Genomic DNA, 13316 nt, shown 5'->3' on the forward strand with positions numbered 1-13316 from the left:
TCTGAAAGTGAAGCCTGTTGTCTTCTGGCTCTGTAGAGTTAAGATGCAGAGATGCGTGTAGGCTGCCTTGTAGTAGGCTCATACCGCAAGGAAACTTTAGATCTTGCTGTATGAATTAGTCCTTCCTAAAAAGCCAATATCAATTCAAAAGAGCACTTCATAGTGTAAATCAATGCTATGATGTCTGTGAGCTGCCAGAAAGCCTATCCTCCGTGGAGGTATCCACATACATTTATTATTTTGATGTGTAACTTTTGACAATTTAAATTTCTGTATTCCTTGATCTCGAATATAAGAATGAGTAATGCTGATGATAATCTGTAGGGCTACAGGTTGTGAAATGTGTATGAATATGTGAAATGGTGTCTCATGCTGGTGCTGTGCTAGAGTTTGTGACAAGACCACTTTTTATGCTGCATCGATACATACTGCTTGTGAGTCACCTTTTCACCTTCTGCGTTGTTCTCCTGGCTTAATGATGCTGTGAACTTCTTTTTCTGCTGCACTCATAACTTGAAAAGCCATAGGAAGTAAGAAAATAGGTTTTTCAAAATTATATCTTGAAATGTCTGCACAAAAGCATTTTAGTGTTCTTCCTCATAAATATAACCGTAAATACACATACAACATGAAGATTATTTCTCAAAGATGTGAGAGTAATGGATATGGCCTGTTGAACACATTTATAAATTGTGATTGAGTATTGTCATCCTACTACTTTATAAAACAATTCAAACTTCACTGAGTTGTTCCATACTGAAATATGCAGAGAATTTGAATAAGCGTAATTAGTGGTTTCCTAAACCAAAATAGTAAAATGTTAGGATTTATATTAAAATCTTTGCAGGCGCATGCTTTTATATAAATGAAAAAAATCTATATTAATATCTTTTCTAATGAGGTTATCATTATTTGAAACTTGAAATTATACAGTGCATTATTAAGTTTGGAATCACCAAAACATCTCACATTACATGACCTAACTTATCTAAGTGTAACTTCATGTTACTTCGTATTGAATATGTAATATTTATTCAATTTTCCATTCCTGGCATAAAAAAAAAAGCTGCTTGACTGTTCTAATAAATTGTTCTTCCTTTCAGCATACAGCTCAGTAAAATTTTAATAGCTTAGTTTTCAAAGCTAAATTTCCAAGTCTACCTTCTTACCTGGTGCCTCTATAAGTGCCACTTTTTAAAAAAATTTGCTTTTCTTTTGTAGCATGCTTGAAACTGTTTTATAGGTTTCCTAGGTATTTAAATTGTTGATACTCAGAAAGGACATAATAAATTCTTATATTAACGCAATTTGTAGTCACAAATCCCCACTGGATATAAGCCACTCTGTTATTTTCTGAGCAAAAGGTGGCTCAGTGCTTTGTTGCCAAATGCTGGAGTTTCAATTAGGCTTAGCATAACTGATGTGGAGGCAAACTGGCTGGTACCACACTGGCTGGTTGTCTTTGTTCTAGACAGTGGGCTAATTTAGCTCATGAAATCAAGTCATTTTAGGCGAGTTCCTTTGCTGTAATTGCAGGGTGTGGTTTATGAAGATTTTGATGAACAGATAAATTGAAGACTTTACGCAGCACCAGCCAAACCTCCCAAGTCCTGCATGCATCTCATTAATTTGACCCGTTCCTCAGTCTCTCAGGCTCTGCTGCTGAGGGTTCACCTCCCGGTGTGCCGCTCAGCTCCCAGGACCTGCCCAGGGGTCTGTTTGATGGCCTGAAGAATGCAGGAGAGGCTGGAACAGGCAAGAGCTGAAGCATTAGTCTGCTAAAAGGCAGTATAACCTTCTGGGATCTTATGCTTAGGGATCTTTCTGTAAGCTGTGGTCCTCAGCCACAGTCTGGCACTGTGGTTGCTTATTTCTGTATGACAAGATGTGGCTCTGCCAAATGACCTGATGTTCAGATGTGTTTAGGTGGTGCACCCCTCCCTGCTGCCTCTGTACCTGTTCTGCACAGGCTTTCTCGCATTTGGCCAGTGGGAACTTGAGAGGCCTGTTCTGGTGAATGCCAACTTGTTTCATCCCTTCTTGTGGGCAGAAACTTTTTTCCTGAGAATTAAAGACTTTCCTACTCCCTGCTGGAATTGCACTGTATTTAGAGATGCCCAGATGAATTGGATGTTTTCAAAGTGAAAATTGAGTATAAGGCAGACTACTAGATGCTCACAACAAACTTTAAAGAGCAGAAGTTCACAAACTTTGCTAAGTTTTTTCCATCTCTTTGAACCAAATGCTAATATTCATGAAAGAGCACAGGGGCAAAACGTTGCAAGTGTGTCTGTGTGTTCAGAAGTTCCTGAATTTGTAAATATCTTTCTGTATCTCTCAGTGTAGCTAAAGAAATGAGCAAAATTATGATGTAACATGATATTTCTGTTCATCTGGTCATGGTGAGTCAATATGAACAAAGGAAGAAAAGCATCATGTGTTTAAAGAAATGAGTGATGCTGGCTTTATGTCTCCTCAGTCAAACAGCTTCATCTGGTTCTTTGAGCTTCTTACTATATAAAATGAGATATTACCTTTGTTAGGTAAGTTAATGTGATGATTATTGTTTATACAACACTTTAAAGCTTGCCCAGAATATAAGTATCAAGATTAGCTCTACAGTCAGTGAGATAGTACAGTGCAGCGTAGTTACAAATGATCTCTGGGAGTGAGGATGCTTCTAGTGTGTTACTTGTTCATTTCTCAACAAAAATGAAATTTGGCTTTTCTTGGGCTCACTGGATGCTGCTGCAATGTCAGACGATTTATTTTATATTATTACAAAGCGACAAAGTTTGCAATGTGCTTATCTGTCACATCTGTCAATTAAATGTCTGTTGTTTACGAAAGTTGCCAATACTTACACATACTCAAAGAATCATGTTTCTGCTGACAGGTTTCTTTGTACAGATTAATTTTCCCGAAAGAATAATTATGGTGGTAAATTTTAGGAATATTTTGCAGAGTAAATTTTTATTAATAAACATTAGTGGTCTCCCAAACGTGGTTGCATACGTAGAGCTGGTGTGATGTCAACACTTGGCTGTGGGAGGAGTGCACTGGTTCTCAAAGGCAGCATGGGTTTGTTGGATCAGACGTGTATGTAGAGGTGCCACCCAGCGGGCAGATGGCAATAATGAGTTTCCTTGACTAATTAAAAAAAAAACAACAACAACAAACCAAAACAAAAAAGCCCCAAACCCAACCACTTTGAAAGGAGGGCATTTTACAATACTTTAAAAAAGAATTGATTTAATTTTTTAGACTTCACGATGAGTGCATAAACAAAAGGGCATTCATTCAGTTTCTTGCAAAGTCATAACTGACAAAGTTTGTTAGTAGTCTTCAAATGACAGAATAAAAGAAGTTTCAGTTAATTCAAGTAGTCTCCCAAGTGACCAAATGAAAAAATGTGTTCCTCCTTTGAAACCAGGTTTTAGAAAATGTATCAGTGTATGTATGTTCAAGTCTTTTTGTACTAAACCAAGGTGCTATTTTTATTTGGTTTGTTAGATTGTGGGTTCTTTTCCTGTGCAAACAAGAGCTACAAGTACAACTAAACAGAAGTGATTGTCTGTAGTACGTGTAAACTAAAATTTATGATGCACCTCTTCATATCAACATTAATATAGAATGATAATCTGGTTTGTAGCTACAAAAAAGCAAAAAATGGAGTTTCTGGGAAGATATTTTTGATGCCAGCAAGATACAAAATTAAATGTATTAATTGCCCAGTTGAGATTATCAGGAAGCAAAAGAGTACAGTGATGAGTATCTGGTACGGGCCTGACGTAGGTCAAGCTCTACAATACCAGTCATGAAGATTTTAACTTGCTATATGATGGCTGGGCTTCTGGTACATCTAAAAACATTATTCACCAAGTTGTCAGGTTATTTAGGAGATAATCTTGTGATTCAAATGCAGCTATTCTCAGTCTCAAGTGTGTCTCTACTGGGTTAATGTCACGATTAGTAGAGATGCTAAAGAAGATAACTTTAAACATAATGAATAACTGCAATAATTTCTATGACAGCAGGTTTTTTTTTGGTTTTTTTTTTTTTTTTTTTTTATTTTGTAAACCAGAAAAGGGTAATTTGGAATTTGAAGCCAGAAACTGCTAGAATTCACTGTATTAAAAATTTGGCTACAGAGCAAGACTATCTGTGTTTAGGATTTAGGAAAGCATGTTTTGAAGGATTAATGACTGTAGTATTTCCAATTGCATGCTGTTTGAAGTGCAAGAAAGCCAGAAGCTTGAAACTATTTCATCTCATGAGCAGTTGCTCAGAGCTTCCACAAACTGCCAAATGCAAACAAATACATTTAATAACCTGAAATTAATATATTGTACTGGAAAGGCAGTAGGGCTGACAAAAACAAATATATGTAGGTATGGCAGTGGACAACAAGTATGACAAGTTTGTGGTGTTACAGTGGCTCAGGAAAAGCTCTGTGCAGTCTTTGTGTGTGCAAATGTATTATGGAACAAAGCCATGAGGCAGCAGACGTGTTCTTTGTGATTTTTGGTGTGACTAGAACGGGGACTTTGTATCCAGCTCTGGAAGCATCTTTGCCAGGGAGATGTTGTCAGAAGGAAACAGAGAAGAGAACACAGGAATACATTTACAAAAGGGAAGATTATGCTAAGTAATGAGGGAGTGAGAGATGCAGCTGATGCCTGCAAATATTTAAATGATGTGAATTTGCCAAACAAAGAAAGGAATTATTTAGGCTGACATAGTAAGGTAGAGTGGAGTAACTACAACAAAGGGTACTTTTAGGTGAGGTATTAACCCTGTTATTAAGGTGTATGACAAAACACTTCGAAGTAAGCCAGTAGGAATATGTCTGCCACGACAAGATGTGACCTAAGGTAGTTTAAACAGACTTTTCTGTGCCTAGAATGTAGGAGGGTGGAGGCAGAAAGGGAAAATTTTATTCACCTGTGAATCTGAAGCCTGGCCATTAGATGGCAGGGTGCTGGCACTAGAGGGTGGATGCCTCCCTGCCACTCCTTAATGTGCCACTCCTCCCCAGGAGGAGCTCGGAGCCACTTCTCAGTTCCAGGGCCTGGGACGAGTTTGAGGTGCTCCGTTTTCCTGTAAAACAGACACCCACTACCCCCCTGCCCCCCCTCCCCCCCCCATCGTTCGCAGGGCAGAAAGTCATACAGCAGCTGTGTTCCAAGCATGTCTCTTCAAGGATGTGTGCGTCTGCTATGGCTTTTCGCTCCTTGAAACCGTGTGGGTAGTGTCCTGGTTCCAGCGAGAAAAAGGTTAATTTTCTGTCTTTGATGAGGAAAGAGATAATTTTCACTAGAAGCTGGGAGGGGTCACAGCCAGGGCAGCTGACCCAAACTAGCCTAAAGAATATTCATGCTCGGTATATATATGGGGGTAGTTAGCTGGGGCTATGGGTGGCATGATTGGGGTGTGGTAACTGTGGTTCAGTTTCACAGTTGGTTTTTGCAGCGTGGTTTCAGGTGTGTGGCTGCGGTGCATGGCATGGAACTCTGGATCAGGGGCACACACGAACATCAGTACCTGGACAATGAGCGTTTTGCATTGTATATCACCTTTTTGTATATTCTTTTGTTGTTATTATTGTTGTTGTATTTTCACTTCTTTCACTGCTCCATTAAACTGTTTTTTTATCCCAACCTATGAGTTTTCCCCTTTCTTTCCAATTCTTCTCACCACTCCGTCTGGGAGGGCGAGGAGTTAGACCCGTGGTTCTTTGCTGTCCAAGACTAAACAACAAGTAGGTAGGTAGGTAGGTGCAAGAGGTGTTGAGGTACCCCACTGTAACAAACCACTTTGTATAGGAGCTGAAGTTGGTTTGGATCTGAACAATGCATTAATAAAGAAAAGAAGCTCTTCTGTAACGAAGCATACAGTAATGGGACTGCTGAGGCAGTGGGAAGAGGTATGGAAATGCAGTACGTAGCTTGCTGCAGACTGCTCAGGGAAGTCCACATACTGGTTTCGTGGAAGAGATGAGAGAAGACATAACAAGCAGTAGCTTTGTATGGAAAACTTAAACCCAAAGCAGGCTGTTTGAAATGCTCAGAATATATTAAGACTGTAACTACAGCAACTCAAATAATGTGCAACAAAACCCCCTTGTTTAAAATAGAGTCTGCACTGCTGAAGGATCTGCCCCAGGGAGCGATCCTTATGTATGCATCCACACCTCTCAAGATTACACACCTTTAGAGTGAACTGGCTGTGTATGTGCTGCCTAACACTTGACCTGGGCCTGACGCCCCCATGGCTCTAAGACCATAATTATATTTTTGTGGCTTTAGTTCAAAGTGTTTGAGGTACTGTAAGGTCTTCTTTGCTGCCTGCAAGACTGGTGTTTTTCTAGCATTATGCCAGAGGTATGGTGCATGCTGTGGGGTGGGGTGTGGGACATACAGGGGGTGTCTGAGGGCAGGAGGCTAGCTGGGATATTGTAGGGCAGGAGGAGCCAAAGCTGGCGTAGACCTATCCTTGCTCTGCCATCCATAGAGCAGTCCATCCACAGAGCTGTGCCTCTGCTTTTGCTCAGCAGGAAGAGTTTGTCCAGAGGAGAGTCCAAGCACAAAGTGATGCATGTGCAGTATGGCTGACAAGGGGATCGGGACCAGAGAATGAACCAGGGAGGTAAATTATTTGACAGTTTAGGTAAACCCATCATAGTCTTGAGCATCTAGGTGGTGGGTGAGCTTGGGAAAAGCCCTTTACTGCTCTTAATGTTTTTTGTGTTTTGCAGTAAATCTTTATCACAGACACTTTGCTGATCAAATTAATATTTGCTGGTCCAAGGGAAAAATTTAAGTGTTGATACAGTGTGGGAGGGGGGAGACAGGATCTGAATAAACAAACAGATGTCTTTCCGTTTTAATTAAGTTGCTCTTGCTCATGCATGCTCTGTCTTTTTTAAAAAAATGATCTCATCCTGTGTAAAAGTGTTGATTGAAAAGGGGGTTAATAGTCAAGAACCATCTCTTGGGTACAGACTGAAGACAGTTCTGAAAAACAGCAGACTGGAGATGGATATCAGGACTAAATATGATGGATTATAAGGGAAGCCATGGCTGTAAAATTATAAGGATGCTAGTTTAGCAGGCATTATTAGTTTAAAATGTATGTCAATGTCCTCTTTTCTTCTTTTGCTTTGTGAGTTGTTTGCTTATTGGTTCTATCTCAGTGTTTTCATGTATTTTTGTTTTCAGATTAATTCCTTTCAAAATGATTTGTAGTTGTTGTGATAATTTAAGATAATTAATATCTTAATATGTGTAATAGGACAGCATTGTGTTGCTATTAGGGACTGGGGCATAGAAAGATATGAGTGATGGGGCCAAGATGTGTGGTCTGCAGCACAAAGAGAGCACTCCTCAGTTTAATTCCTATCTGATGGTTTCCTTTCCCAGTTAGTATTTCTGCTGTGAACCAGTATCCCTGTGCTGGTAAAGAGAAGATGTATATACCTACAGAACTTCTCCTTCCTCCTTTTAGTGCCTCATGCTCTCTTCAAAAGCTTGGTAATTTCCAAGGCTTCCTACCTGCTCTTCCTTTGCTTCACTGTAAACTTAGTTATTATTTTCATTAGTTATGTGAAAACATGCCAGACACACATTGCTGTAAACATACTCTGAGCATTTTTGATGTAATTAGTTGTACTATTTAGTAGCCAAACATGTAACACACAATAAACTACTCGGTCCATCATAAATATTCACCCTGCCATTTTTCCTGGTTTAAAAAGTCTTACTTCCACATACAAGGCTCTTCTCCCATTGCCTCTGACAATTGATGGGCCTGCTAAACGTCTGAGAGGGTTTCATAACCTGCCTGTCATGTTGCAAACACCCTTTTCCCCTCAGGCCCTCGGGGCTCAGAGTGAGTGGGCATGGTTACACAAACAAGCCCAGGTGAGGAAAGCGAGGGTGTGGGTTGATGATGCGTCAGCTTCTCTACGGTAACTGTCCGTCTGCCTGCCCTTGCCCCACGGTGAGTTGACCCACAGTGAGTTGGGGTGAGCTGCCCCGCAGTTGGGCTGGAAGGAGAGAATTTGGCTGGGCAGTTAGGGTAGAGGAGGCGCAGCACTGTGCCTTCGCACCCAGCTTGCCTCTGGGAGCTTGCGTGTGTGCCCGTGCCTTCAGGCGAGAAGCGTACTGCAGTTGTTTCCCTGGAAAACTGCCCGGTGCCAAAGCTTTTTGGAAGGCTTTGGGGAGCTTAGCTCATCAGCAGATTGTTGCAAGGATAGGCCTTAAACCGTGAAGAAATTCAACGAGTGCCTTTTCTCACCCATTTGGGAATCTGGAGCTGGCTGTTTCCCAGCATACCATCTTCAGGCTAAAACTTTTCATGTTGCTTCTGTCGGCTCCAGCTTTTGACGTGAAATTGTGTCCTTTCAAAAAAAGATGTCTGAAAGACAGTGTTGTTTCACCGTACTCTGAAATCAGCAGCTTCCTGGCTCCCGTGCCATGGACGTGCCAGCACCCTGAGGTCTAACGGTGTCTGAGAGTGATGGTCCTCCAGCGTGGCCAGCAGTGGGCCCATGGGGACAAGGTGTGAGGGTGCCCCCAGGGGGATCCTGCCTCCATAAGCGGAGGGGAGCTGGCAGTTGCCTTCCAGGTGGATGTTGCTGCCTCACCTGGGGACTTCCTACCTAGAAAGTGTTTGCTCACAGAGCTTCCTCCTGTTGGCACTTCAACTTGTGGGATTGGTGGCATGTTGTTTTCTGACATACATAAATTATATAGCACTTGAGTTGCGTACACCTGCCGCCAGCCCGGCACTGCCATTGCGAATAGTGGCCTCTTGCAGCATGCTGCTGTCACCTCAGCACTTGGCATCTTTCTATCTGCTTCCCATGGTGTGCAGTCACCTTCCTCCTTCTCACTTCTTTCCTCCTTGCTTACAGGCTTGAACTAAGTGCATTCCCAGTCTCCTGCCCGTGCTGTGCCACTGCTCTTGAGACACTGAGTTGGTAGTCCTCAGTCCACTGCTGCTCCCTTGAGTAGTGTTACAGTGGCCTCCAGTTACACCTATTTGACAGGGGAGGTTGCCACAGGATCTTTGAGCACTAGGTGAGCAGCTGGTTAATGTGACTTTTGAATTGTCGTGCACAGTATCTGTGGAGACATCCCAAAAGCAACCTCCGTCAGTGGAGGCAGAAAATGAAAATCAAGATAGTCAGCTCTGGCTTGGAGAAGGTAACCAGCTATTGAAAGCAATGAAACTTCTTCCTTAGAAATAGGTAAATAAAATAATTGCTTATTGGAATATGTGTTAAAATATCAAAACACTTTTACCACAATAAACTGAACACCTCTATAAAGATGCCTAAAGCTTTTCTGTTCCCTTATTTAATTTTTGAAAACTCCCTATGGCAGTCAGTTATAAAGCTAAATTGCAACTGAAGCTGTACAAACAGAGCTGGATTTGGGACTTTGTGATAATCTGGAAAAGAAGCCTGTGGGAAAGGGAGTTTTGATCCAGCTGAAATGGAAAATATAAATATTTTAAGGATAAAACAAAACCAAACCATTTTGAGATGCATTTTTTTTTTTTTTTCCTGAAAGAAAATTACTTGCGGAGAGTATTTTCTGCCTAAAGATTTCTCAGTGTTTCAAACTGCGGTGAGTTCATTGGGTGGCCACCACAATGGTCAGGAGTTACCTCTGAGGCTGTGTTCATCCTGTGTGGAAGGGATGGAGAATTGAGGCTTGTTCAGTCTAGGGGAATAGGCAGCTTTGGGGGGCAGTGGAGGGCCCAGAGGCTCCCAGTACGTGTGAGGAGAACACCAAGAAGACAGACCCCGACTCTTGTGGTGTATGGCAGGAGGACAAGAGACAACAGGAAGACCATGAGGAAAGAGGAATTCAGAGTTAATGCAAGGGAAAACATTTTCACCATTGTCTAGAGGTTGTGATGTCTCTGTCCTTGAACATTTTCAAGAGTTGACTCATTAAAGCCCTGAGCAACCTGGTCTGTTCCCATTGCTGTCCCTGCTTCGTGCAGGATGTTGGGCCAGAGACCTCCTGGGCTCCCTTCCAACCTGAATTGTCCTATGATCCTATGAAAAATACAGTAAAATTTTGAAATAAAAATATAAAAATATATACTTTTAAAACAAAACCTGGATTTTATGTAATTGTTGAATTATCTAAAGGACTAAATATATAAAATATCTTTTTATCAATATTTTTAATGCAACTGTAGCTTCAGACAATTCTGTATTCTTGCTACTTTGTTTTTTCAGATGGTGAAATGAAAGACATAATATAAGTTAGCCAGTTTTTACTATACTATTTCTCTCTGAGGAGGAGCATAAGTGAACTTTTCCACATTCTTTGGATTCAAAATTTCAAAATTGACGTTGCAGAATAAATCTAAGCAAAAAATCCATTAAGCTTTAGGACTGCCTGCTAAAAATTAATGTATTGTTTTAAAGGTTGTATACACTTCTGTTGTGACAGCATCTTCCCAATAAATGACCTTTGTTTTCAGAATTCAACTGGTTCTTTACTGAGACAGCTGCCAGAAGGAAAGTGAACAGAACATCCATTGCAAAGCGGAACTATAAACTCCCAAGTGTTGTAATCTGGTGTGCCTGTAGAGATGGAGTGACATAAGACCACCAATTTTTCTGCCTTGTGCCTCTGATGTGGTTATCCTGCTAGATATTGTATGTAGATTTTGGTTGTTTTGTTATCAGGAAAAAGCTGAAAGTTAGAGTTTCACATAGCTAAAGCAGGTGGGACAAATGAATGTCTAATAAGATAAGCAAGTAATAAAAATAAAAAATAAAAGCCATAAATAAAAGCCAAAATAAAGCCATAAACCTTAGAAATACTGGAGGCCCAGAAACACTACAACAGGAGAAAACAGCTTAGTGTGTTTTCTCAAGAAATTCGGCAGGTATTGGCTCAGACTTTATTTCACTAGGATGTATTAATTAAACAGTGTTTACTCTGCTTTCAGGTACTATGATATATCAGGCAGCCAGTATCCCATTCAAGAAAACGAAATACCATCAGTAATCTGTCAACACTCTTATGTTCTTCCAGCGATATCAATGTCTACTGCCTCATTACCAGCAGCACTTAGGAAGGTAAGAGAAATAGTGTGTTTATATAAAAATATATATACATATAAATAGACATACATATAATCTAAAGAAGGTGATTATTCTGAAAACAGCGTTTAACTCTAGGTATAACTGTAATATTCCTTTAAAAGACCTCTGTTTGAAGTACTGGAAAATTTTCAAATTAATATCATATATGGAAATAAAGAAAGTACATAATGACTATAGCTGGCATGAAGAGCCAACAAAGGAAATGGCTGGAGGAGATCTTCCACATGCTCTCAAAAAATCTCATAAAATATTTAAAAGCAAAAATAATAAAAGACCGGCACCTACACTTTTACAGTATCTTACTTAACCTGTACTGTTTTCTATCTTACTCCAGAGAAGGAGAAATGGCTATGCATTTATTTTCTAGTGTTCATTTAGCTCATGTAGTGTTACTCATTTGCTTGGCAGCAGTATTACTGCATAGAAGCAAGCTATGGAAAATGCTAATTACTTGTTCTAATGTGAGAACTTAATTTCAGATTGCAGACAACGTTGTGCAATACTATTCTTGTTTTTACTGTAATCTTTCCATGGAGAGAGAAATAGGGTTTTTTCCTACATTAACAAAAGTACACAGCAGGCCAGTAATTGAAAAAAAAATTGCTTTTTTCTTGGTTGTGGAACTAATATCCATCTGAATAGATTTGATGATGGCTTAAAATACTCTACCTTTAAAACAAATAGATTTATTGTCTAGTTCTTGTCAAGCCAGCAAATCTCATCTACTAATTTCTTTATGAAGCCTTTGGAAAAGACTCATTGATCTTTAGTTGAGTACTCAGATAATATAAACCCCAAATGTCCCTTGTAGTCTCTTTCAACATCTTAGTTCGATTGATACTGTAGGAACATACCTAGAAAAAGGGCCCAGTTCTTCACAGTTATGAAACAGCAAAATAGTGCAGTAAAGTTATGGGATGATATTTCTATTGCAGTAGAGCTAGCGAGGGAATTAGCTTTCCAAAAGAAAAGATTGCTGTTCACCCTATTGCTGTCTTGGATAGACTTGTATATTAACTGCTCGCAAGGACTTCCCCTACAAAAGCAAGCAGATGTTTTTCAGTAAAAATTTAAGAATGGCAGAATTCAGCTGTTATTTAGTGAGCTCTGAGTTTGTATTTTGTTCTTCTTTTGGAATAAGTTGTTCATACTTATGACTAAACTATGGAGGTGTCATTCCTCCAACCTGGAACCAATCCATTTACACTAAGAACATTTAAAAGCCTTTAAATGAAGCATCTATAAGAGTAACAGAGCAGGCCACATCATTTCATACTTTGATGCCTAACACAAAAGTCTAATTGTTAGATAAGTCATAAAAATAAAGGAAATAGTGTCTGGTGGGTGTTGGTCTGTGAATTAAGCAGTTTCTTCTGCATTAGGATAATCTGCTAATGCATGTAATAACGTAAGAATATAAATCTCCTGCTGATGATAGATGGCTTATGAGGACTGGGATTTAATGAAGCCCTGCCTTCCTTCAGTATTTCTTGTGGGAGAGGAGTAGAAAAAGGTGCATGACACAGAACATAAACTGTTTGCACCAGGCTCCTCTCTGTTGCTGTTCTTCTCTATGGGAGCCTATTCATAAGCCTTTCAAAGGTGAATGTACAAAGTAGAGTCTTGCAGGCTAATTTACACAGCTTAATTTGTTTTATCCTCTGTTTTTGTCTGATTTTGTTTTTTCCCTTTACCTTGGATAATGCTTAGAGCGTACTCCAGTGATGACTAAAACAGACAAGCTCTCCTGCATTCTTTTATTAATTAAACAGTCTTCCTAAAAGACCTTGGTTATCAGTCTCTGGACCTTGTTAACATTTGATTTTGGTTTTGTTAAAGAAAAAATAAAATATTTTTCAGCTTTCCTTTTCCTTTTTGTGATCATTACATGAGGGAGTTCCCTTTCACCTAAATTCCTTTCCACTCTCAGCCAGTTTGTGCCTACTAGTCAGCAGAAGATCTAAAATAGCCACTCCCTTAATGGTTTTCCTCACCTTCTGAAGAAAAAGCTGTCCCCAGCATATTCCAAGAACTTGTTGGACTGTCTGTGTCTTGTATTTCTTTTCCAACAGAAAGAAAAAAAAAACTCCAAGAAGTAATTAAAGCCATCAGGTTCAGTCCTTTTGGATTCTTCCCTTGCTTGATCAAAAACCAGTCTTCTCTCTACCCAATTAACTAG

At 39.9% G+C, this 13316-nt stretch overlaps 1 protein-coding gene across 2 annotated transcripts in view; it reads left to right on the forward strand.

Annotated features, from left to right (window-relative positions):
- CRYBG1 (crystallin beta-gamma domain containing 1) overlaps positions 1–13316 on the forward strand; it is a 99520-nt gene that overhangs the window by 21294 nt on the left and 64910 nt on the right. The window contains exons 1-2 of one of the 2 annotated variants that reach the window (XM_054062673.1): positions 6506–6648; positions 10981–11110. In XM_054062673.1, coding sequence (XP_053918648.1) covers positions 11075–11110 — 36 coding nt within the window. In that variant the 5' untranslated portion in view covers positions 6506–6648; positions 10981–11074. Of the gene's footprint in view, positions 1–6505; positions 6649–10980; positions 11111–13316 lie in introns of those variants that run through there. The other variant, XM_054062672.1, reaches the window with a different exon arrangement.

The sequence above is a fragment of the Cuculus canorus genome, chromosome 3 (assembly GCF_017976375.1).
Source record: "Cuculus canorus isolate bCucCan1 chromosome 3, bCucCan1.pri, whole genome shotgun sequence".
In the NCBI taxonomy this organism is placed as follows: Eukaryota; Metazoa; Chordata; class Aves; order Cuculiformes; family Cuculidae; genus Cuculus; species Cuculus canorus.